This window comes from Canis lupus, chromosome 11 (genome assembly GCF_011100685.1).
Source record: "Canis lupus familiaris isolate Mischka breed German Shepherd chromosome 11, alternate assembly UU_Cfam_GSD_1.0, whole genome shotgun sequence".
Classification (NCBI taxonomy): Eukaryota; Metazoa; Chordata; class Mammalia; order Carnivora; family Canidae; genus Canis; species Canis lupus.
This window is the reverse complement of record NC_049232.1, coordinates 35,716,160-35,738,584: the sequence shown is the minus strand read 5'-3', so window position 1 is coordinate 35,738,584 and position 22,425 is coordinate 35,716,160. Positions and strand designations below refer to the sequence as shown.

Sequence of the window (22,425 nt, the reverse complement as noted above, 5' to 3'; positions counted from 1 at the left end):
ACACGTACACCCAGTCACCTGGCCCATGTCGATGGGGTTCTGGGGGTGGCCCAGTCTCATAGAGCCCTCAGCTTAGGCCACACCTGCTCATGGGTTCGTTGTAACATTTGGAGGGAGAAAAGAAGTTGGTGATCATCAAATTCAGCAAGCACCTCAGGTTTTAAATTGGGGTAATAGGTGGAGGAAGACCGAACATGATCCCATCTTATATGGGGAGTTCCTCACCCTATATAGGGCGAAGGAGAGGAGTCACCCAGTCCCCGCCAGTCTCCAGGGTTAATTTAGTTAAGGTCTCCTTTAATGTTCTGTTCATCCTCTCTACCTGTCCTGAGCTCTGGGGCCTATGTGCACAATGTAATTTCCAATCTGCCCCAAGTACTAGTGCCACTCCCTATGTTACCTTAGAGACGAATCCTGGGCCTTTGTCTGACCCAATTTTAACAGGAAAACCATACCTCGGTAAGATGTCTTCCAGCAGTTTCTTGGTCACGGTCTGTGCCGTTTCATGTTTGGTGGGAAATGCCTCTGTCCATCCTGAAAAAGTATCTACAAACACTAGTAAATACCTGTATCCGTATTTTCCAGGTTTTACCTCAGTGAAGTCCACTTCCCAGTAGGCACCTGGGTGGTCCCCCCCGAAGCCGGGTGCCCGGGTTAGATCCATGGGCGGTGGCATTAGTTAACTGGCATGCGTGGCAGCTTGCCACAATCTGCTCGATCTTTGCTCCAGAGTCTTTAATAGTGATCTTTGCATGTCGTATGAGGTCTTCCGTCTTCCTTGTCCCCATGTGAGGACTCCGATGCATTTGGGATAGGCCTCGCCGTCCTAGTTCCTCTGGCAGGATGATGCTGGAGTCTGCGGCCCTCCACCAGCCACGCAAGCGCTGGGTCACAGGCAAGCGTTTGATCCAGTGTAAATCAGCATCAGTATAGTTGGGGGTGTCCGGCAGGGTCGGTGCCCCCGGATCGGGTAGCGTGGTTGCTAAGACCTCGGTCGCCAAAAGGGCCGCCTCCTTTGCTTTTAAATCGGCTCACCGGTTTCCCCCGCTACTGGCGTTGTCTGCCTTTTGGTGCCCCGGACAGTGGGTGACGGCCCGGGCCTTGGGCAGCCGGACGGCCCTCAGGAGTTCAAGGATCTCCGTTTGGTTTTGAACAGTCCTTCCCTCTGCTGTCAGGAGCCCTCCCTTCCTCCCTGTAAAGGGCTCCGTGGAGGTGAGCGGTGGCGAGGGCGGACCTGCTGTCGGCGTAGATGCTGATTCGTTTACCTTCCCCCATGGTCAGCGCCTTGGCCAGTGCGGTCAGTTCTGCCCTGAGCCGAGGTCCGGCTGCCCGTGGCCCCGCCCAGACGGCCGCCGTCTCCGTGGTTACGGCTGCCCCCCCCCTCCCCCATCTGACTCCTTCTCGGACAAAACTGCTGCCGGCCGTGTCCCAGGTGGCCTCCGCATTCGACAGTGGCTGGTCCTGGAGATCAGCTCTGACTCCGTGCCCCTGTGCCAAAATTTCTTGACAGTCATGCAGAGGGGGGGTCCCAGTCTGGGTTAGGGAGTAGCGTTGCCAGATTCAGGGTTGTTGGTGGCTTAAATAAAATTCTGGTAGGGTTCAGCAGTAGGCTCTGATAATGGGTCAGACAGGCATTGCTGATCCAGCGGTCTGGGGGCTGTTTGAGTGCCCCTGCAATAGCATGTGGGGGGGTAACGTGCAGTTCTTGCCCCATGGCCAGTTTGTCTGCATCCTTGACCATAGTGGCCACCGCAGCAATAATTCTTAAGCATGGGGGCCATCCAGCAGCCACCGTGTCCAGCTTTTTGGGGAGATAGGCTATGGGTCTCTTCCAGGGCCCTAAGTACTGGACAAGGACCCCTTTTGCCACCCCGTCTTTCTCGTCCACATACAGGTAGAAGGGCTTGGCTAGATCGGGCAACCCAAAGGCCGGGGCAGACAGTAAGGCCTGTTTAAGGTCATTAAAGGCTCTGTTCATGGCCTCTGTCCATTCAAACTTTTGCTGGTGCCTGGTGACCTCATAGAGGGGTCTGGCCATCTCAGCAAAACCCGGAATCCATAAGCGACAGAACCCTGCTGACCCCAGGAATTCACGTACCTGGCGGACAGTTTGCGGCTGTGGGATTCTTAAGACAGTTGCCTTCCGTGCATCCGTCAACCATCTTTGTCCATCCTTTAATTTGTACCCAAGGTAGCTCACCTCTGCTCTGCAGATCTGGGCTTTTTTAGCTGAGGCCTGGTATCCTAGGGCCGCTATGGTCTGGAGCAAGTCCCTGGTGCCTTGCAGGCACATGTCCTGGTCCTCTGCCGCCAACAGGATATCATCTACATATTGTAATAAAGTCAAATGAGGGTGCTCGGAGCGGAACTCACCCAAGTCTTCGTGTAAGGCCTCTTCGAAGATGGTCGATGAATTTTTGAATCTTTGTGGTAGTCGAGTCGAGGTGAGGGGGCCATTGATGCCTTTCTCAGGGTCCGTCCATTCAAAGGCGAAGAGGTCTTGGCTCCTGGGTGCTAAAGGCAGGCTGAAAAAGGCATCTTTTAAATCTAACACCGTATACCAAGTTTTGTCTGGAGGCAGGGTGGAGAGGAGGGTGTATGGGTTTGGGACCGTAGGGTGCATATCCTCTACTCGCCGGTTGACTTCCCTCAAGTCCTGGACTGGCCTGTAATCGTAGAGTGCGGTTTCTGAACCAGCAGCAAGGGAGTGTTCCAGGCCGATTGGCAGGGCCTTAATATGCCCGAGTCCAGTAGTCGCCGTATGTGGGGTGTGATTCCCTTTCGTGCTACTAGAGGCATGGGGTATTGGCGGACCCTGACAGGGTCTGCCCCTGGCTTTAGTTCTATGTATATGGCCGGTTGATGCTGGGCCAGCCCGATTCCCCCAGTTTCTGCCCACGCTTGGGGAAATTCCCGCAGCCAACAGTCAATGTCAGTCATTGGGGCTGAGGGCATTTGGTGGAGATATTCGTCTTCTAAACTCAGGACAAGCACCTGAATCGGGTGCCCCTTCTTGTTTAGGACTTTTGCCCCTTCGGGGTGGAAGCAAATTTGTGCCCCCTTCTTGGTGAGCAAATCCCGACCTAACAACGGATAGGGACACTCAGGGATGACCATGAAGGAGTGGGATACCCGGCCCCTGCCGAAATCCAGTTCTTCGGGTAGTCCATGAGTATTGTTTGGTGCCCGTGGCCTCTTGCACCCATGAAGTTTTGTTTGCCAATTTCCCTTGGGTTTGTAATAAAACCGAATGTTGTGCCCCAGTGTCCACTAGGAATTCAACAGGTTGCCCCTCCACTTTAAGAGTTACCCTGGGCTCTGGGAGGGGTGCCGAACCCCGACTCCCCTAATTGCCTAATCGGCCAGGTCCTCCATTTTCAAGATCTTGGCAGGGGCCTTAGATCTTTTGTTAGGGCAGCTTTTTACCCAGTGGCCCTCTTCTTTGCAATAAGCACATTGGTTTTTGTTCAGCTTAGGGCGCTCCCGATGGGGACCAGGGCCATCCTCCTTACCTGTCCCTGAAGCCAGCTTCTTGAGGTGCCTCCGTCTTTCCTGTGGGTCATCCCAGGTTGTGGCCAGCAGGATCTTGGCCAGGTTTCGGGTCTGCCAGTCACTTAGTTTGGTTTGTTGTTCTTTCGGACTTTCTCTATTATTATAGACTCGTTCTGCTACTATCACTAAGTCCTGCAAGCTCTTCTCTCCCAGTCTCTCTACTCTTTGCAATTTCTTTTTAATGTCTGGAGCGGCCTGGTTAACAAAAGCCATGATAATTGCAGCCTTTGTTTCCGGGGCTTCTGGGTTCATAGGGGTGCGCTGCCTAAAAGCCTCTATGACTCTCTCTAAGAAGGCTGCTGGACTCTCATCCTTACCCTGTCTCACATCATAGACCTTGGCCAGATTGGTCGGCTTGAGACCTGCCATTAGAGTCTGGCGGTGGACCCGGAGTCTCTCCTTACCTTCAGCCGAGTTGTGTGCTTTGGGGGGTAAAAAGGGTTTTAGCCAAGGAGGGGAATTTTCGGTCATGTCCTGCCAGGCCAGGATGTTGGGCACCTGGTCAGGGTGGCCATCGGGTTTGTCCCTGAAGATCACGGCCTTAACCTGTAAGATAGTAGGTAGGTGGAAAGTTCCTTCTCGGGGCAGTCCCACGCCAAAGGCTGGCCATTCTGATATGCGATAGATTTGTAATCTCCTTCTCCTTATGTAAACAGTTATGACAGTTAACAAAGACACAGTAACACAGACAAATGCACAAACAGTTAACAAGGACATAGTAACACAGACAAACGTCCCAGTGCGGCCGCAGAGAGAAAACAGAAAGCACCGCGAAGGGCTGGCAGTCAGGCCTCCTTAAAGATGAGGACCTCCGTCTTCTTTACAGGTGAGGACCCCGTCCTCCCAGTGGGGGCAAGGGACATCTCCTCGAGACCCCCAGTCAACGGCCCACCAGCGTGTCCGCCTAAGCCAATGCCGACCTAATACAGATCGGAATTCCTTCAGGTTAGAGCTCTCAGAAATATGCGTGCAAAAGGTGGAAAAAGTTGAGTGCACTCACCATGTGTGAAACCCTCCGGATAGGGTCCTGGGGGTCTCTCGGATCCCGGACGAGCCCCCAAATGTTGTGCCCAAGATCACGAATCCGAGAAACCACCAAGGAGCTGACACCAATGCAAACACACGAGGGTTTATTTACAAGCTCCAGCTTGGGTCCAAGTGTACCCGGCACAGCAGAGCAGGGACTTGGACCCGGAGGTGGGTTTCAGCTTAGTTTTTTATAGGCTGGTCTAGGGGATCTTCAGAAGGGGTGGAGGAATTTCTCAAGTACTGTTTACATTTTGATATGGTGCCTTCAAGGGCATTGAGCTCTGTTCTTATTCTAATAGGGGCTTCCTGCCCTTGGTTTGGGCTCTGTTTTTATTCTAATATGGGGCTTTCTAGGATGTTAAGCTGTAAGCTGTTTTCTTCCTGTAACTGAAGTAATGTAAATTTCAGCTCTTATTCACAGGGGCCTGGGATGGCTGTACTTGTGCTAACGCTAAACTTGAGGTGGAATGGCCTTGATTTTTCTCGGCCTCCACAGTCTGTGACCACTAAACCAGCCCTGCAAGAAATATTAAAGGGGACACTTTAGAGAGACCAAAAGTGACAGTATAAAGGCAAAAAACACAAAAGCAGTGAAAAAAGAATATTTCTGTGAAAGTCAAAGAACTCACACATGCAAAAGGATATTAAATATAATAACATATACCTAAAACATGGGATAGATTCAGACTTAAAGACCATAAATTTAATATAAACTAATATTTGCAAAAGAGGTTATAAACAAATCTAATGGTAACCATATATCAAAAACCACTAATAAACAAGCAAAGAATAAAAAGAAATCCAAATATGTCATTAAAGAAAATCAGCAACACATGAGAGAAATACAAGAAAGGATCAGAAAAAAAAAATTCCCAGAAACAACCACAAAACAAGTAATAAAATGGCAAAATATACATATCTATCAATAATTACTTTGCATGTAAATGGACGAAATGCTCCAGTCAAAAGACATAGGGTGTCAGAATGTAAAAAACAAGACCTACCCACATGCTGCCTTTAAGAGACTCATTCTAAGCCTAAAGACACCTGCAGATTGAATGTGAGGGGATGAAGAAACATTTATCATGCAAATGGATGTCATAAGAAAGTCAGAGTAGCAATACTTGTATCAGACAAACCAGATTTTATTTTATTTTACTTTTTAAAGATTTTATTTATTTATTTGAGACAGGGAGTGAATGAGAGAGAGAGAGAGAGCACACACAAGCCAGGGAAGAGGCAGAGGAAGAGGGAGAAGCAGACTTCTTGCTGAGCAGGGAGCCCAATGAGGGGCTTGATTCCAGGACTCTGGGATTATGACCTGAACTAAAGGCAGGTGGTTAGCTGATTGGGCCACCCAAGCACGCTGACAAACTAGATTTTAAACCAAAGACTGTAATAAGAGATGAAGAAGGGCATATATCATAATAAAGGGGATAGCCCAACAAGAAGATATAACAATTATAAATAGTTATGCACTCAACATAAGAGTACCCAAATATATAAAATAATTAATGACAAACATAAAGGAACTAATTGATAATACTACAATAATAGTAGGGGACTTTAACTCCCCATTTACATTAATGGACAGATCATCTAAACAGAAAACAAGGAAACAATGGCTTTGAATGATATGCTGGGCGAGGTGGACTTAACACATTTTTTGGAACATTCCATCTTTTTTTTTTAAGATTTTATTTATTTGGGCAGCCCCGGTGGCGCAGTGGTTTAGCGCCGCCTGCAACCCAGGGCGTGATCCTGGAGACCTGGGATCGAGCCCCGCGAGACACACAGCTAGAGAGAGAGAGGCAGAGACACAGGCAGAGGGAGAAGCAGGCTCCATGCGGAGAGCCTGATGTGGGCCTGGATCCCGGGTCTCCAGGATCACGCCCTGGGCTGAAGGCGGCGCTAAACCGCTGAGCCACCCGGGCTGCCCAGAACATTCCATCCTTAAACAGCAGAATTCACATTCTTTTTAAGTGTACATGAAACATTCCCCAGAAGAGATCATATATTAGGCCACAAAACAGGCCTCAACAAATTTAAGAAGATTAAAGTCATGCCATGCACCTTTTCTGATCACAATGCTAAGAAACTAGAAAAAATCTGGAAAGATCACAAATAATGGAGGTTAAATAACATATTACTAAACAATAGGTCAATCAGGAAACCAAAGAAGAAATTAAAAAAAAAATACATGGAAACAAATTAAATGAATAGACAATGGTCCAAAACTTTGATATAGCAAAACTGGTACTAAGAAGGAAGTATATAGCAATATAGTCCTATTCAAGAAGCAAGAAAATCTCAAAGAAACAACCTAACCTACCAACTAAAGGAGCTAGAAAAAGAACAAAACAAAGCCAGCAGAAGGAAAGAAATAATAAAGATTAGAGCAGAAATAAATGATAGAGAAACTTAAAAAACATCAACAGAACAGATCAATGAAACCAAGAGCTGGTTCTTTGAAAATATTAATAAAATTGATAAATCTCTAGCCAGACTTATCAAAAAGAAAAGAAAAGGACTCAAATAAATAAAATTGCAAATCAGTGAGATGAGAAAACACACACAACAAACAATTATAAAAGAACATTATGAAAAATTACGTACCAACAAATTAGACAATCTAGAAGAAATGAATAAATTCCTAGAAATGTATAAATTACCAAAACTGAAACAGGAAAAATAGTAAATTTGATCAGACTGATAACCAGCAAAATAATTGAATCAATAATCAAAAAAACTCCAGAAAACAGAAGTCCTAGACCAGATGGCTTTACAGGTGAATTTTACCAAACATTGAAAGAAGAGTTAATACCTTGGGGTGCCTGGGTGGCTCACTCAGTTAGGATTCTGATTCTTGACCTCAGCTCAGATCTTCATCTCACAGTTGTGAGTTCAAGCCCTGTGCTGGGCTCCATGCTTCAGGTGAAGAAGAAGGAAGGAAGGAAGGAAGGAAGGAAGGAAGGAAGGAAGGAAGGAAGGAAGGAAGGAAGGAAGGAAGGAAGGAAGGAAGAAGGAAGGAAGGAAGGAAGGAAGGAAGAGAGGGAGGGAGGGAAGAAGGGAGGGAAAGCTAATACCTATTCTTTTCAGATTATTCCAAAAAAATAGAAAAGGAAGGAAAACTTCCAAATTCATTCTGAGGACATCATTACTCTAATGCCCAAACCAGATAAATACTCCACACACACACAAAGAGAACTAGAAGCTAATATCTCTGAAAAACACAGATGCAAAAATCCTCAACAAAAGACTAGCAAATCAAATTGAACAATACATTAAAAAAATCATTCACTATGATCAAGTGGGATTTATTCCTGGATTGCAAGTTTGGTTCAATATTCACAAATCAATCAAGGTGATATTTCGTTTTAATAAAAGAAAGGATAAGAATCGTATTTCAAATAGATGCGGAAAAAGCATTTGATAAAGCATAACATCCATTCATGAAAAATATCCTCAACAAAGTAGGCTTGGAGGGAATATACCTCAACGTAATAAAGGCCATCAGCAGGGGAGTCTGCTTCTCTCTCTCCCTCTCCCTCTCCCCCTGCTTATATTCTCTCTTTCACTCACTTTCTTTCTCAAATAAATAAAAATTTTAAATATTTTTAAAAATTAAAAGAAAATTTAAAAAATATAAAGAACATATAAAACTCAACACCCAGAAACCAAATAATTCAATTAAAAAATGGGGAGAAGACATGAACAGATATTTTTCTAAAGAAGATATATAGATAGCCAACAGACACATGAAAAGATGCTCAACATCACCCATCATCAGAGAAATACAAATCAATGCTACAATAAAATAGTACCTCACACCTATCAGAATGGCCAAAATCAAGAACACAAGAAACAACAGGTGTTGGCAAAGATTCGGAGAAAGGGAAATCCTCTTGCACTGTTGGTGGGAATGCAAACTGGTGCAGCCACTCTGGAAAACAGTATGGAGTTTCCTCAGAAAGTTAAAAATAGAGCTACCCTATGACCCAGCAATTGCACTACTAGGTATTCACCCAAAGGATACAAAAATACTAATTCAAAGAGATACATAGACCTTGATGTTTATAGCAGGATTGTCTACAATAGCCATATTATGGAGACAGCCGCAAGTGTCCATTGACTGATGAATGGATGAAAAAGAGGTGGTACACACACACACTGGAATATTATGCAGCCATTCAAAAGAACTAAATCTTGCCACTTGCAGTGACATGGATAGAACTAGAGAATATTATGCCAAGCAAAATAAGTTAGCAAGAGAAACACAAATACCATATAATTTTACTCATACGTGGAATTTAAGAAAGAAAGCAAACAAGGAAAGGGAAAAGAGAGAGAGAGAGAGACAAACCAAGAAACAAGACTCTTAACTATAGAGAACAAACTGATGGTTACAAGAAGGGAGATTGGTGAGGGGATAGGTGAAATAGGTGATGGGGATTAAGGCATAGACTGTAATGAGCACCAGGTGATGTATGGAAGTGTCACTAAATTCTACACCTGAAACTAATTTATACTGTATATTAACTAACTGGAATTTAAATAAAAACCTTAAAAAATAGATTTGAACAGTGCTATCAACCCACTTGTCAATTAGTCAATTGGCTTATTAGTCAATGACCTAATTGACCTTTAGATAACAATAACCCAACAACTACAAAGTACACATCCAAGTGTATATAGAATGTTCAGTAAGGTAGACTTTATGCTGAGCCATAAGATACGTCTCAAATTTCAAAAGTTTGAAATCATATTGAGTATGCTCTCTGACCATAGCAGAATCAAGTTAGAAATAAATATAACAATAAGATATCTCTTTAAAAAATGCCCCGGAGGTGCCTGAGTGGCTTAGTTGGTTAAGCCTCCAACTCTTGATTTCAGCCCGGCTCATGATCTGGTTGTGAGATTGAGCCCCATGTCAGGCTGCATGCTGGATGTGGAGCCTACTTAAGATTCTCTCTCTACCCTCACCCCCCACCCCTCTCCCCCTGAAAAAAGCCAAGAAAGCCCCAATATTTTGGTTGTTAAGGAACATATCTCCAAATAACCTATTGGTCAAAGAAACTCCAAGAGAAATTGAAATTCTGAATGAAAAAATGTATCAAAGTTTGTGGAATGCAGCCAAAGCAATGTTTAGGGGATAATACAGTGCCTAAAATAATTATATTAGAAAAGAAGTAAGGTTTAAAAATCAATGATCTGAGATTCCATCTAAAAAAGCTAGAAAAGAGAAGCAAATTAAACAGCAGGGGATTAGAAGGAAAAAGAACTAATAAAACAGAAATGAGCAAGGAAAATCATAAAAGTAATAGACTAAATTATTAAATGTGTGAACCAGACTGTTTAAAAAAATCTACTTCTTTATTTATTAGAGAGAGGGAGAGTACATGAGCAGAGGGAAGAGCAGAGGGAGAAGCAGACTTCTTGCTGAGCAAGGAGTCCCACCTAGGGCTTGATCCCAGGACCCTGGGATCACAACCTGAGCCGAAGGCAAATGCTTGACCAACTGAGGCACCCAGGTACCCTGAACTGGACTAATTCTATCTTGGACAAATCCACCATGATAACCACTGTGACCATTTTTTCCTTTTGCATTTGTTAATTTTTTTTTTTTTTAGTATAGCTGATACCAACAATATATTAGTTGCAGATGCACAAAGTAGTGATTCAACTTTTTTTTTTTTTTTTTTTTTTGTGTGTGTGATTCAACTTTTCTATACTTATGCTCAACTGTAGACTTCTGGAGCACAGCCCTTACACTACTCACATTCTTTCTTTCTGTTTAGTCACACCCCTAAGCACATCCTGAGGCATAACATCTTTCATCTGCTTGGAGATAGCAAGTCCTACAGGATGTGGGCTTGTGAAGATCTATGTGTTCTGTGACTGCCTAAGACATGCTTCTATCCTTCTGTCTGTAGCTCCCCTTAATAAACCATTTCTTGTCAGCCTTGTTGGCCTGTTTCTTCAGTCTTAAGCCTCCTTGGGGGGGCACCTGGATGGCTCAGTGGTTGAGCATCTGCCTTTGGTTCAGGTCCTGATCCTGGGGTCCTGGGATAGAGTCCTGTATCAGGCTCCCTCCAGGGAGCCTTTTTCTCCCTCTGTCTGTGTCTCTGCCTCTCTTTCTGTGTCGCTCATGAATAAATAAGTAAAATCTTAAAAAAAAAAAAAAAAAAAGGACTCCTTGGGCCTTTGGAGGTCATTCTGCACATATATATATGGAAATCATCATTAAAACAAAAAGCTGATTCTCTGAAAAGATTAATAAAATTAAGAACTGATTAAATAAAGTATAGGTAAATTACAAATATCAAGAATAAAAAAGGGGTTAGGACTTCAAATCATATAGAAAGAAGAATAATAAGGTAATATTATGATGGACTTTATGCCAATAAATTTGACAACCTAGATAAAACAAATAAATTATTGGAAAAACCTAACTTACCAAAACTGACATAAGGAGAAACAGAAAATCTTTATAGCCTTATACCTGCTAAGGAAATTGGATTTGTATTTTTAAAAACCTGAGTTCTCAAGAAGAAAGCTTGGGCCCAGATGATTTCACTTGTGAACTCCATCAGAGATTTCAAGAAGAAATAACACCGATTCTTACACAAACTCTTTTAGAAAAAAAAAGAGAGAAAAAGTAACACTTCCAGATTGTGTGGTGTCTAAATGGGGTGTCTCTCCAGATAAGATGAGGGTCCCCAAATGTGGGACAACTGATCAAGTGGAAGCTTATCTGCACAGAAGGTGAAAGAATTCCCCTGAGGCAGAGCAAGGGAGATAGTTAATTGAATATGCGGGCAAAGGAGAGGTGGGCAGGACAGCAGAGGAGAGGCTGTCTGCCATAAGGCAGTGGGAGTGGAATACATTGCAAGGGAGCAGCAGGCGGGAAAGTGGAGGAGAAGCTGGGGGTAATGAGGTAGTGGGAGGGGGTTGTTTTTAAAGAGGGAAGGTGAGCAAGTATGGCAACATACCTTTTTTGTTAACTGTGCCTGCTTTAAGTAGCCCATTGGTTATCTGAGGCCTGTGAATATTTTGAGGTGGGTCACCTGATGGGTTGTCTATGTTCTGGGACCTTTCTGTATGCCATCACTCAAGCCTGTTTGCCTAAAAGTGGTCTCTATAGATTGTTTTATGAGGCCAACAAAACCCTGAGGACAAAGTCTGACAAGATCATTATAAGAAGCAAAACCTATCTCTCATAAAGAGACACAGAAACCTGAACTAAATGTTGGGAAACTGAATCAAGAGACATATGCAAGAGGATAATGCATCATTACCATGTGAAGTTTATCTAAAAGTAGAAGGTTGGTTTAATATTCAAACATCAGGCAATATAATTCATTGCATTGACAGAAAAAAGGGAAAGAAGTTATAGCATCTTCATACATACAGAGAAAGCATTTCACAAAATTCAGCATCTGTTTATGACAAATTTCAGCAAGCTACAAAAAGAAGGGAATTCCCTTAATCTGATAAATGACATCTATAAAAAAATATCACTAACTTTAGCTTAGTGGTAAGACTGAATGCTTTCCACTTAAGGTTATGAACAAAGCAAAGATGCTGTTATGGACCAAATGCTAATATTGAAACTCTACTCTCCAATGTGATGGTATTAGGAGGTGGGGTCTTTGGGAGGTAATTAGGATTAGATGAGGCTCTGAGGGTAGAGCCCTCATGCATGGGGCTAGTGTCTTTATAAAGAATCATGAGATCTTGCTTTTTGTTTCTACCATGTGAAGATATAAGAAGTCAGCCATCTACAACCCAAAAGCAAGTTCCCACCAGAACTTTCAACCATGCTGAAACCATGATCTCAGACTTCTACTCTCCAGAACTGTGAGAAATACATTCCTGTTGTTGATAAGCAATTCAGCAGCCCAAACTAAGGCAGATGTTTACTCCTCCCACTTGTGTTTTTTTTTTTTTTTTTTTTTTTTTTTTTAGATTTATTTATTTACTTGGGAGAGAGGAAGGGGGAGAGGAAGAGAATCTCAAGCAGATTGCCCATGAGTGCAGAGGCTGGCAGGGGGCTCTATCTTATGACCCTGAGATCATGATCTGAGCCAAAATCAAGAGTCGGGCACTTAACTGACTGAACCTCCAGGCGCCCCGCTCACTCCTACCTACTCTATCTCCTACCTACTCCTATCTACCTATTCGATATTGTATTAGATGTCCTACTTAGTTTAATATAACAAGAAAAAGAAATACAAAGTGTAAAGACTGAAAAATAAGTAGTAAAAATGCCACAAACAACATGATTGTCTGCATAGGAATTTCTAAGGAATCTATTCGATATTGTATTAGATGTCCTACTTAGTTTAATATAACAAGAAAAAGAAATACAAAGTGTAAAGACTGAAAAATAAGTAGTAAAAATGCCACAAACAACATGATTGTCTGCATAGGAATTTCTAAGGAATCTAAGAAAAAGCTACTAGAACTAATAAATGAGTTGCCAAGATTGCAGGACACAGGATGAATAATAAAAAATAAGCTATGTTTCCACATTATAGTGAAGAACAATTGGAAATTAAAATTAAAAACCAATGATTTGAAGTATCAAAAAATAGGAAATACTTAGGGATGAATTTAATAAGACCTTTCTACTGAAAACTATAAAACTTTCTTGAGAAAGAAGGACAAAGTTGGAGGACTTGTACTTCCTGATTTTAAAACCCTACAATACAACTGCAGTGATCAAGACAGTGTAATATTTGTATAATGATAGCAGTTGAATCGATTATCAAAAAAAAAAAAAAAAGAATCGATTATCAAGTTCAGAAATAGATCCACACATATATGGTCATTGATCTTTAACAAAAGTGCCAATCATCAATGCAGGAAAGTCTTAAAGGTGCTGGAGGAACTTGGAAATATATACAAATAAAAAAAGAATTTGACCTTAATTCACACCATGCATAAAAACCTGAAGTGCATCATAAATATAAATGTTTTAAAATTATAAAATTGCTAGGTGAAAACAAGGGAGAAAATCTTTGCCATGTTGGGTTAGGCAATGTCTTCTTAGGTAGAACACAGGAGCATGAATCTTAAAAAGAAAAATTAATAAACTCAATTTCATCAAAATGAAAGGTTTTGGTTTTCCAAAGACACTGTTAAGAAAATTAATGGCAAGTCACATAGGGAAGATATTTACAAAATTCATGTCTCATAAAAGATGTGTGCATACATTTTATAATTCAACAAGTTAAGCAATGCAATTAAAATACAAAAACAATAGGGAAGCCCTGGTGGCTCGGCGGTTTGGTGCTGCCTTCAGCCCAGAGTCTGATCCTGGAGACCCAGGATCGAGTCCCATGTCAGGCTCCCTGCATGGAGCCTGCTTCTCCCTCTGCCTGTGTCTCTGCCTCTCTTTCTCTCTGTGTCTCTCATGAATGAATAAATAAAATCTTAAAAAAACAAACAAACAAAAAAAAATAGGGACCCCTGGGTCATTCAGCTGGTTAGGTGTTTGCCTTGGCTCAGGTCATGATCTCAGGGTCCTGAGATCTGGTCCCATGTGGGGCTCCCTGCTCAATAGGGACCCTGCTTCTCCCTCTCCCTCTGCCGTTCCCCAGGCTTGTGTTCTCTCGCTCACTCTCCCGCTCTCAAATAAATAAATAAATAAAATCTTTAAAAAATATTTTAAAATGGGAAAAAATATTAGAACAGGCATTTCATCGTCAAAAAACTGGCAAATAAGCACATGGAAAGATGTGCTTCATTATTTACTAGGGAAACACAAATTAAAACCACGATAAGATAACACTACAGACCACTGCAATGATAAATATCAGTGAGTGACAATATTAATTTGTGGCAAGGATATGAAGTGTTACCCTAAAAAACAGTTGGACTTTAAAAAAATAAAGTTAAAATATCCTTATCCTGCATCCCAACAATCTCAATACTAAATAATTATCCAAGACATATGACAACATTTGTCCACTGGAAGACAATGCTCACAAGAGCTTTATTCAAAATAGCCTCAAACTGGAAATAATCCAAATGTCTACCAACTGAAGAATGGATAAACAAATTGTGATTAAAAAAAATCACAGGACACCTGGGTGGCTCAGTTGGTTAATTATCTGACTCTTGACTTCAGCTCATGATTTCCGGTCCTTTCATGGAGCCCTGTGTCAGGCTCCCTGCTCAGCAGGGGGTCTGCATGTCACCCTCTCCCTCTCCAATAAATAAATAAATCTTTTTTTTTTAATACTTTTTTTTTTTTAATTTATGATAGTTACAGAGAGAGAGAGAGAGGGAGGCAGAGACACAGGCAGAGGGAGAAGCAGGCTCCATGCACTGGGAGTCCGACGTGGGATTTGATCCCGGGTCTCCGGGATCACGCCCTGGGCCAAAGGCAGGCGCCAAACCGCCGCGCCACCCAGGGATCCCAATAAATAAATCTTTAATAAAAAAAAATCACAAAACCCAGTTCCATTCCATGTAATGGGACAGTACTCACCAATAAGATGGAACAGACTGCCAGTACAGGCAAAGACATTGATGAATCTTAACAGCATTATGCTGGTGATAGAATTTCTTTTTCTAAAGCCACTGTTGAAGGAAATAGATCAGTGGTTGCCTGGGCTTGGAGTGGAGTTGGGGAATGACTGCAAACTGGCATGAGGGTGATGGAATGTTCTGTATCTTGTTTGGGGTCGTGATTACAGGACTGTTTACATTTTTTTGTCAAAACTTATCAAACTATATGCTTAAAATGGGTGAATTTTATTTCATGTAAATTACATCTCAGTAAAACTAATTTGTAGGAAAAAAATTATTGCCTTTACATAAAGAAGTAATTCTATTTTCTTTCTTTCTTTCTTTTTTTTTTTAAAGTAGTCTCCACACCCAACCTTGGGCTTGAAGTCACGACCCTGGGATCAAGAGTTGCATGCTCAGCCAGCCAGGTGCTCCTATTTACTTATTAAATCAAGTAAAGCAATGGGATGAGCACTGGATGTTAGACTATATGTTGGCAAATTGAATTTAAATAAAATACTAAAAAAAAAAAAATCTGAAAGGAAAAACTAACAAAAAAAGTTAATTGTCTTAAAAAAAGAAAGAAAGAAAAAAAGCTTCAATTTGTGTTTAATAATGCTCACTGTGAGGATGCCTGGGTGCTCAGCAGTTAAGCATCTACCTTCCGCTCAGGGCGTGATCCTGGAGTCCCGGCATCAAGTTCCATGTCAGGCTCCCTGCATGGACCCTGCCTCTCCCCCTACCTACCTGTCTCTCTCTGTGTCTCTCATGGATAAAGAAATAAAATCTTAAAAAAAAAAAAATAATGCTCCGTGTGAAACTCTGTAAGGCTTACTAAGGAGACAGATTTAAAAAGAGACTGTTTAGATGGAGGATCCTAGGGGACAATCAGCTGGTTTAACCACTATCACAATAGGCATGTTACTTATAGACACCTGGCAGTCCAGGTAAGGCTGCTTGCTCCTGCAGAGCATGTCTCGGTGAAATTTAAGATATTGGAAGAGGGTTGGCAGTGAAGATTCACTCCACATTCGCAATAGCTCCAGGGGAGCATTATTCTAAGTGGAGCACAGGCTGTGTTCAGTCCAAGCTGGCCCTGGCATGTTCCCTAGCTGAACAAGTAGGCCCAGATTCAGATCCCCTAGGGATCTGATCAGGAAAGAAGATGGTTTGCGATGAAAACCAATCGCTTTGCAAAGCCGAATTTTCCATTTCAGAATTTTCCAGAATGAAAGAACTATAGTATATGTTGTTCACACCCCTTGGGAGATACCCTTTTAAAATTATGTCTTAATGCATGAAAGAACTTATACTCAGGGGAGAAGAGCAGTTGTTCCTATTTGTTCCAAATCCAACATCCAGTGAGCTGAAAGCATGAGCCGGCTAATTAAGGAGGGCATGTGGGATTTGGTTTCTTTAACCAGCTTGACGCAAAGCCATTCCCAGCGGAAATCTCAGATCTCAGAGCCAAGGTCAGCTGTTTGCAATGTCCAAGCTAAATATACTGATGCCGACTTCAAGGATGAGGCAGAGGGGTGAAGAGCAAAACACATGATAACAAATAAAGAAGTGTTTTTGCTGTTTCTAGAGACAAGTTGGTACAGAAAGACAGTCTTGAGGCTTGAGTGAGTCACTTGATCGCTCTGGGTTGGCCTCTCCTTCCTCCTCTCAGTCATTTCCTTTGGTTAAATATTATTTGCTTCCATGAGCTACTATGAGGTTTAAAGAGAACGCACGTAGGGCGTCTTAGCGCAATACATGGCTCCAAGTAACTCAGTGAACAGTAAATATGTTAAGTAGCAGGACGTGTGAGTATTTTCTGTGGTCCTCTACAGAGGAGAGTGGTCACTTGGCAGGATTAATCCCTAGAGGGTTAGGAAAGTGTAAGCAACTTGTCCTAACAGAGATGCACTGGCCCTCATCAGGGGACGTGGAGGTGAGGCATCTCTGTGATGAGGGTATACCGGTTACTCTGTTTGCTCACCTAGATCCTTTATTTTTCCCAGGAGGCTATTCCCTTGAGAACTCTATTACTTGAGCTCTATTGCTGGCTGGCCTCCAGTTGGGTTTGGCCAACGTGAAGTACTGGCAGGAAATCAGAGAGCAAGAGGGGGAAGTTCTAGGTATTTCTTCCCTGCTGCCTCCCGGCATTGGTATTGTGCCATTGGCAGTGTTTGCATCCTTCCAGGACTACACTATGTCCAGGCGGTTCCTCTCTTGCAAGCTAAGCTCTCTCTGGGCTCCACTGCCACTGTTTCCTTCCCTCATCCTCTCACGCCAGGAGTAGGAACAGCTTTCCACTGTGACATCATCCCTTCTGTCCTCCGTTAGCTCCGTGCACACTCCTCTCAGCAGGCCCTTTCTTAGAGTCTGTTAGAACCATCTGGGGCAAATGCTATTTGCTGTAGGACTTTGGCTGCTCAGAGGTCTCACGGAACTCATAAAAACACTCACTAGAGAAAGATAAAGCTTTACTTGTCTGGCAGTTCCAAAGAGCGTCAAATAGTTAAGCATAACAGAGCAAGGAATAATTTCCCTGCTCCCTAATAATCTTTCTGGAAACATTAGAAACACAGGTAGTAAGACAGAGGTAGAACAGTGAAAGCCCAAAGTGGGAGAAAAAGAGAAGCCGCTGCCATCTGGCAATAAGCCAGAGCAGGAGCAAGGAGAAGAGAGGCTCCAGCTTAACATGAAGGTCAAAGCTTGAACTATTATGTGAAATTGATATTTTAAAAATTGGCCAGGGGCACCTGGCTGGCCCAGTCAGAAAAGCGTGCAACTCTTGATCTCAGGGTCATGAGTTCAAGCCCCACTTGGGTGTAAAGATTATTCTTTTTTTTTTTTTTAATTGGCCAGGGTTCCTTGAATTACCAGAATGATTAGAAAAGCCACAGAACCTCCTTCAAGGGAAAGAAGAATAGCCCCAACAAATATATTGAAAAGGGGAGTGGAAGATAGATTTATGTTATTCTCATGTACCAGGGCCATTCTATTCAATACAATGCTTACTTAGCTTCAGTGGTATCAGTAACAGTTACAGCTCTAGAAAGGCTTATTGGCACAGCATAGATCATGGAGGTGGAACCCAACTGAGATTTCAGCGGCACACCTACTAAGCTCTGGCTTGTGTCCAAATCATTAACCTTGTCACACTGGGATGGCAATGAACTTGTTCACTTTCTTATCATTTTATGATGAGAGAGGTCTTTTCCTTCCCATTTCTTTGCCCAATATCTTTTATAAGTGCCACACTGACTTGCAGGTATATAAAATTTATACATTCATATGATACCACAGAACAAATCACCACAAGTTCATTGGTTTATTTTTGGTCTGTACTCTCTGGTTAGAAAGAAAGAGATGAGTGTTATTCCTGCTTGGGTGGCATGCAGAAATCAGTGATAGATTTGTGGAAGGGACATGGACCACAGAGCATCACCTCCAGGATTGATGTCACCCTAATCTAACTTCACCTGGTGCAGTATTTTGTTTCACTTTCCAGAGGACGATTAGTATTTTAGTCTCTGAAATTCAATTGTCAGGCATCCAGAGGTGTTTGAGTTGCAGAGTCTGACTCTCTTTGAGCAAATCCATATATATATAAACCTAACATGCCTGTTTGTTAATTAACCAATAGATCTATAATTTTCATGGGCAAATAGTTGTGTCGCTACCCAATACATTTTTGTCCTTTTTGCAAAATCTACATGGGAAGCCAGATTCCGGTAGGATTACTAGGGCGAGCATAGAATCAGCACAAGGAAGAGCAGTTGGATAACTTGAATGGCTGATGTCATGTAGGTATAATAATAAACAGCAGTGATCTGGCTGTGTCGGGTTGTCTTGGTCTACTGGGTAGGGACTAGGTCTTAGTACAACTTTCCCCTAAATTTTAGTCTTTTTCTTTTCTTTTTATTAAGTAAACCCTGTGCCTAATGTGGGGCTCAAACATATGACCCTGAAATCAAGAATCACACGCTCTATGGACTGAGCCAGCCAGGCACCCCTGAGTTTCAGGCTTCTGAGCAGAGACGTTTCTCTAAATTATTTCTGTCCTCTGCACCTCGTATCACAGGTTATTGTGGTGTTTTTCTTTCTCCCCCCAAAGGTTATTGTTTTCTAATGGCCACATCTTGGACCTACTTCCACCTCTAAAATCTAAAACTCTAACCCCATCCTTCTAGCTCTTGCTCCTTTACTTCTACAATCCCTAATCCTGTACCTCAGAGGGACTCTTAAGTACCTTAATCCCTCCACCTACCAGGCCTGGTCGCATCTCCTTTCTTTTCTAATCTATGACCTGATGGACTATCCCTTTAACGACTCTCTCACCAGGCAGCTCCAGGCTCCCGCCCTATTGTTCTTCTGCACCTGCCCTCAGCTCCCAAGGAGCCAAGCCAGCCCTGGCCTCTTTGCTTCCGCACCTGGGCAGCAGAAGGAAAAACGATCGGTAAGCCCATCAGAACCACTCTGCATTTACAATCATCAATTATAACTTTACCCATCTTTTAATGTATACATTTTTTTAACCTGGTGATGGTCGGCTCCCTTTCCATTTAGCAGTTAGAAAAGTTCATCATTCTCTGCAAAGGTGCGTAACTGACCCCTTTTATTAATACAAATTAATGACGAAACCTTTTTACAGCGGAGCCAGGAGCCAGCAGGGGGAGCTCTCTACCCCACCACGCTCGGTGAGTTGCACACCCCGCAGGAAGAGGGGTAGCTTGCAAATTGATGCTAACTTGCTACTGCCTTACTATCCCAGCTGGAGGAAGAAAGTTTTCCTCCTACCCCCACCCACAGCCCCCGCAAAGAGAGAGTATCACAACTCAGCTAAGAAGAAGCTGAGTGAACTTTGAACTTCCAGTTTACTCCCATGAACTTTTTGTTTATGACAGCCCTCCCAGCAACCTCCTCTCCTTTTTTTTTTTTTTTTTTCCTCCTCTCCTTTATAAAAGAACAATTCATTGCTTTTGTTCTCCGGACTTGCCTATGGTTTTGCCGTAGCTTGCTTGTCCCAGATTGCAATTCTCTGCTATTCCAAACAAAACTATTATTAAAAAAAAAATTAAAGTAGGCTCGACACCCATGGAGTCCAACACAGGGCTTGAACTCACAACCCTGAGATCAGGAGTCCAGTGCTTAACTGGATGAGCCACCCAGGTGCCCCCCGATAGATCTATTTTTGCTGGTAAAATAACTAGCAGTTTTCTTTTTAAGGTTAACACTGAAAGCTCTGCCTCCTTCAGTTATTTATGCTTATCTACTTCATAGGTAAAATAAGAACCATCCAATAGGCATCACCAGCACTGCTCAACATAAACATTTATATACAGCTACATGGTTTTTTCCCCCCTCACTTTTTTTCTCCTCTCTCAGAGAAGCAGTTGTCTCTGCCTACGGCATTTTTTAAAAAAATGATTTTATTTATTTATGAGAGACACAGGCAGAGGGAGGAGAAGCAGGCTCCATGCAGGAGCCCCATGTAGGACTTGAACCCAGAACTCTGGGCTCACCTCTGAGCTGAAGAAAGACGCTCAACTGCTGAGCCACTTAGGCATCCCTGCCTATAGCATTTTGAAGTTAATCTTTCCACCTGGGCTCTGGCTTTCCACCTGGGTTTTGGCTTTTTAAAATCAGCTGTTCACTTTCTAACCATGGCAACCTTTTTCTGCTAGTTCCTTCTCTTTAGCCTAAAATGTACTCGATTCTCTTTTATTTAAAAAAAGTAAAACCAAATCCCTTCATTAATTCTACTTGTTTTTCTACAGATGAATCCCTCTATCCTTTCATCCACAGTTAAGCTCCTTAGGAGTCAACACTGATTATGTTTTCATCTTACTACCATCTATCTCTTGTCTCTAGTGATTCAGTGAAACTATTCTAGAAAATGTTATCAGTGGCTTTCTAGTTGGGGAATTTGAACTCAGTGCAGAAGTTACTACTGTTGGCCATACTTCATTAGTAAGCTTTGTTATCCTTTTGACTGACCATCACAGGACTCTCTTCTTCTGTGAATGATCTCTCTCATTTCTATGAGTCTTGGGGGAGGCAGATACTACATCTCAGTTGGGGAGCTAAGAACAGTCATTATCAGCCTCCCTTGTAGGTAGAGCACTGCCTGTGACCCAGGCATGATCATTCTGATGCATCCCCAGACAATGAATCTGTAGCTGAATCCATTTCTTGGTACAAAGAATCTGAGAGAGTCAACTTCCCTTTGATAATGGAGAACATGGCCACAGCCTTCAGTTTCTTCTTGTTGGCAATACAAGCAGGGTAGTCCTCAGAGACTGCAATGTGGTGGCTTCACCCAGCCCATTCTGTCTTGTAATTTGTGGTTATGATTCTTTTTTCTTAAGATTTATTTTATTTTTATTTCTTTTTTTAAAATTTTTATTTATTTATGATAGTCACAGAGAGAGAGGCAGAGACATAGGCAGAGAGAGAAGCAGGCTCCATGCACCGGGAGCCCGACGTGGGATTCAATCCCGGGTCTCCAGGATCACGCCCTGGGCCAAAGGCAGGCGCTAAACCACTGTGCCACCCAGGGATCCCCTTTATTTTTATTTCAATTAAAAAAGAGGTTTTATTTATTTTAGAGAGAGCATGAGCAAGAGGGGCAAAAGGATAGGAAGAGAGAATCTCAAGCAGACTCCATGCCGATTGAGGAGCCTGATGTGGGTCCATTTGCATGATCCCAATGAGATCACAACCTGAGCCAAAACCAAGAGCTGGCTGCTCAACCAACTGAGCCACCCACGGACCCCAAGATTTATTTACTTATTTTAGAGACACAGAGACAGAGACTGAGAGCATGTGAGCAAGGGGAGGGGCAGAGGAAGAGGGAGATAATCTCAAGCAGACACCTAGCCAAGTGTGGAGCTCGATTCCACGAGCCTAAAATCATGACCTGAGCAGAAACCAAGTGTCATAGGTTCAGCCAACTGAGCTACCCAGATGCCCCTGTGGTTATGATTCTGAGTGCACAGATTCTGGAACCGGCAGGTGATTCAGTGAGCTGCCCAATAGCCTTACATACTTTCCCCCTTTATGTTTAAATTAACCAGAGTTGGTTTCTGCTGTTTGCAACTCAGAATTCTGACCAATACAACTTCATTTTTGAAATACTTCCTTTTTTCACTTTTGATGGGTAAATTCTCCACTCCCATTTGCTTCTTCCTCCAACCAGCAATGCTTCTTATTAACATGTATCTTTGTTTTAGTTTTAATTAATTAATTAACTTTTAAATTAATGGCCCCATGCCCATTGTGGGACTTGAACTCACAACCCCAAGATTAAGAGTTGCATGCTCTAATGATTAA

The 22,425-nt window shown here is 42.7% G+C and overlaps 1 protein-coding gene across 1 annotated transcript; it reads right to left on the bottom strand.

The window, feature by feature from the left end:
- Positions 1-292: 292 nt before the first annotated feature.
- On the bottom strand, positions 293-4,414 carry LOC119874041 (the record flags this gene model as incomplete). Its single annotated transcript, XM_038551619.1, is given in 7 exon segments — positions 293-634; positions 636-1,184; positions 1,186-1,536; positions 1,538-2,676; positions 2,679-3,151; positions 3,153-3,355; positions 3,358-4,414. Coding segments are annotated over 7 exon segments (3,969 nt in total), but the record flags the coding sequence as incomplete, so codon positions are not given.
- Positions 4,415-22,425: the final 18,011 nt, after the last annotated feature.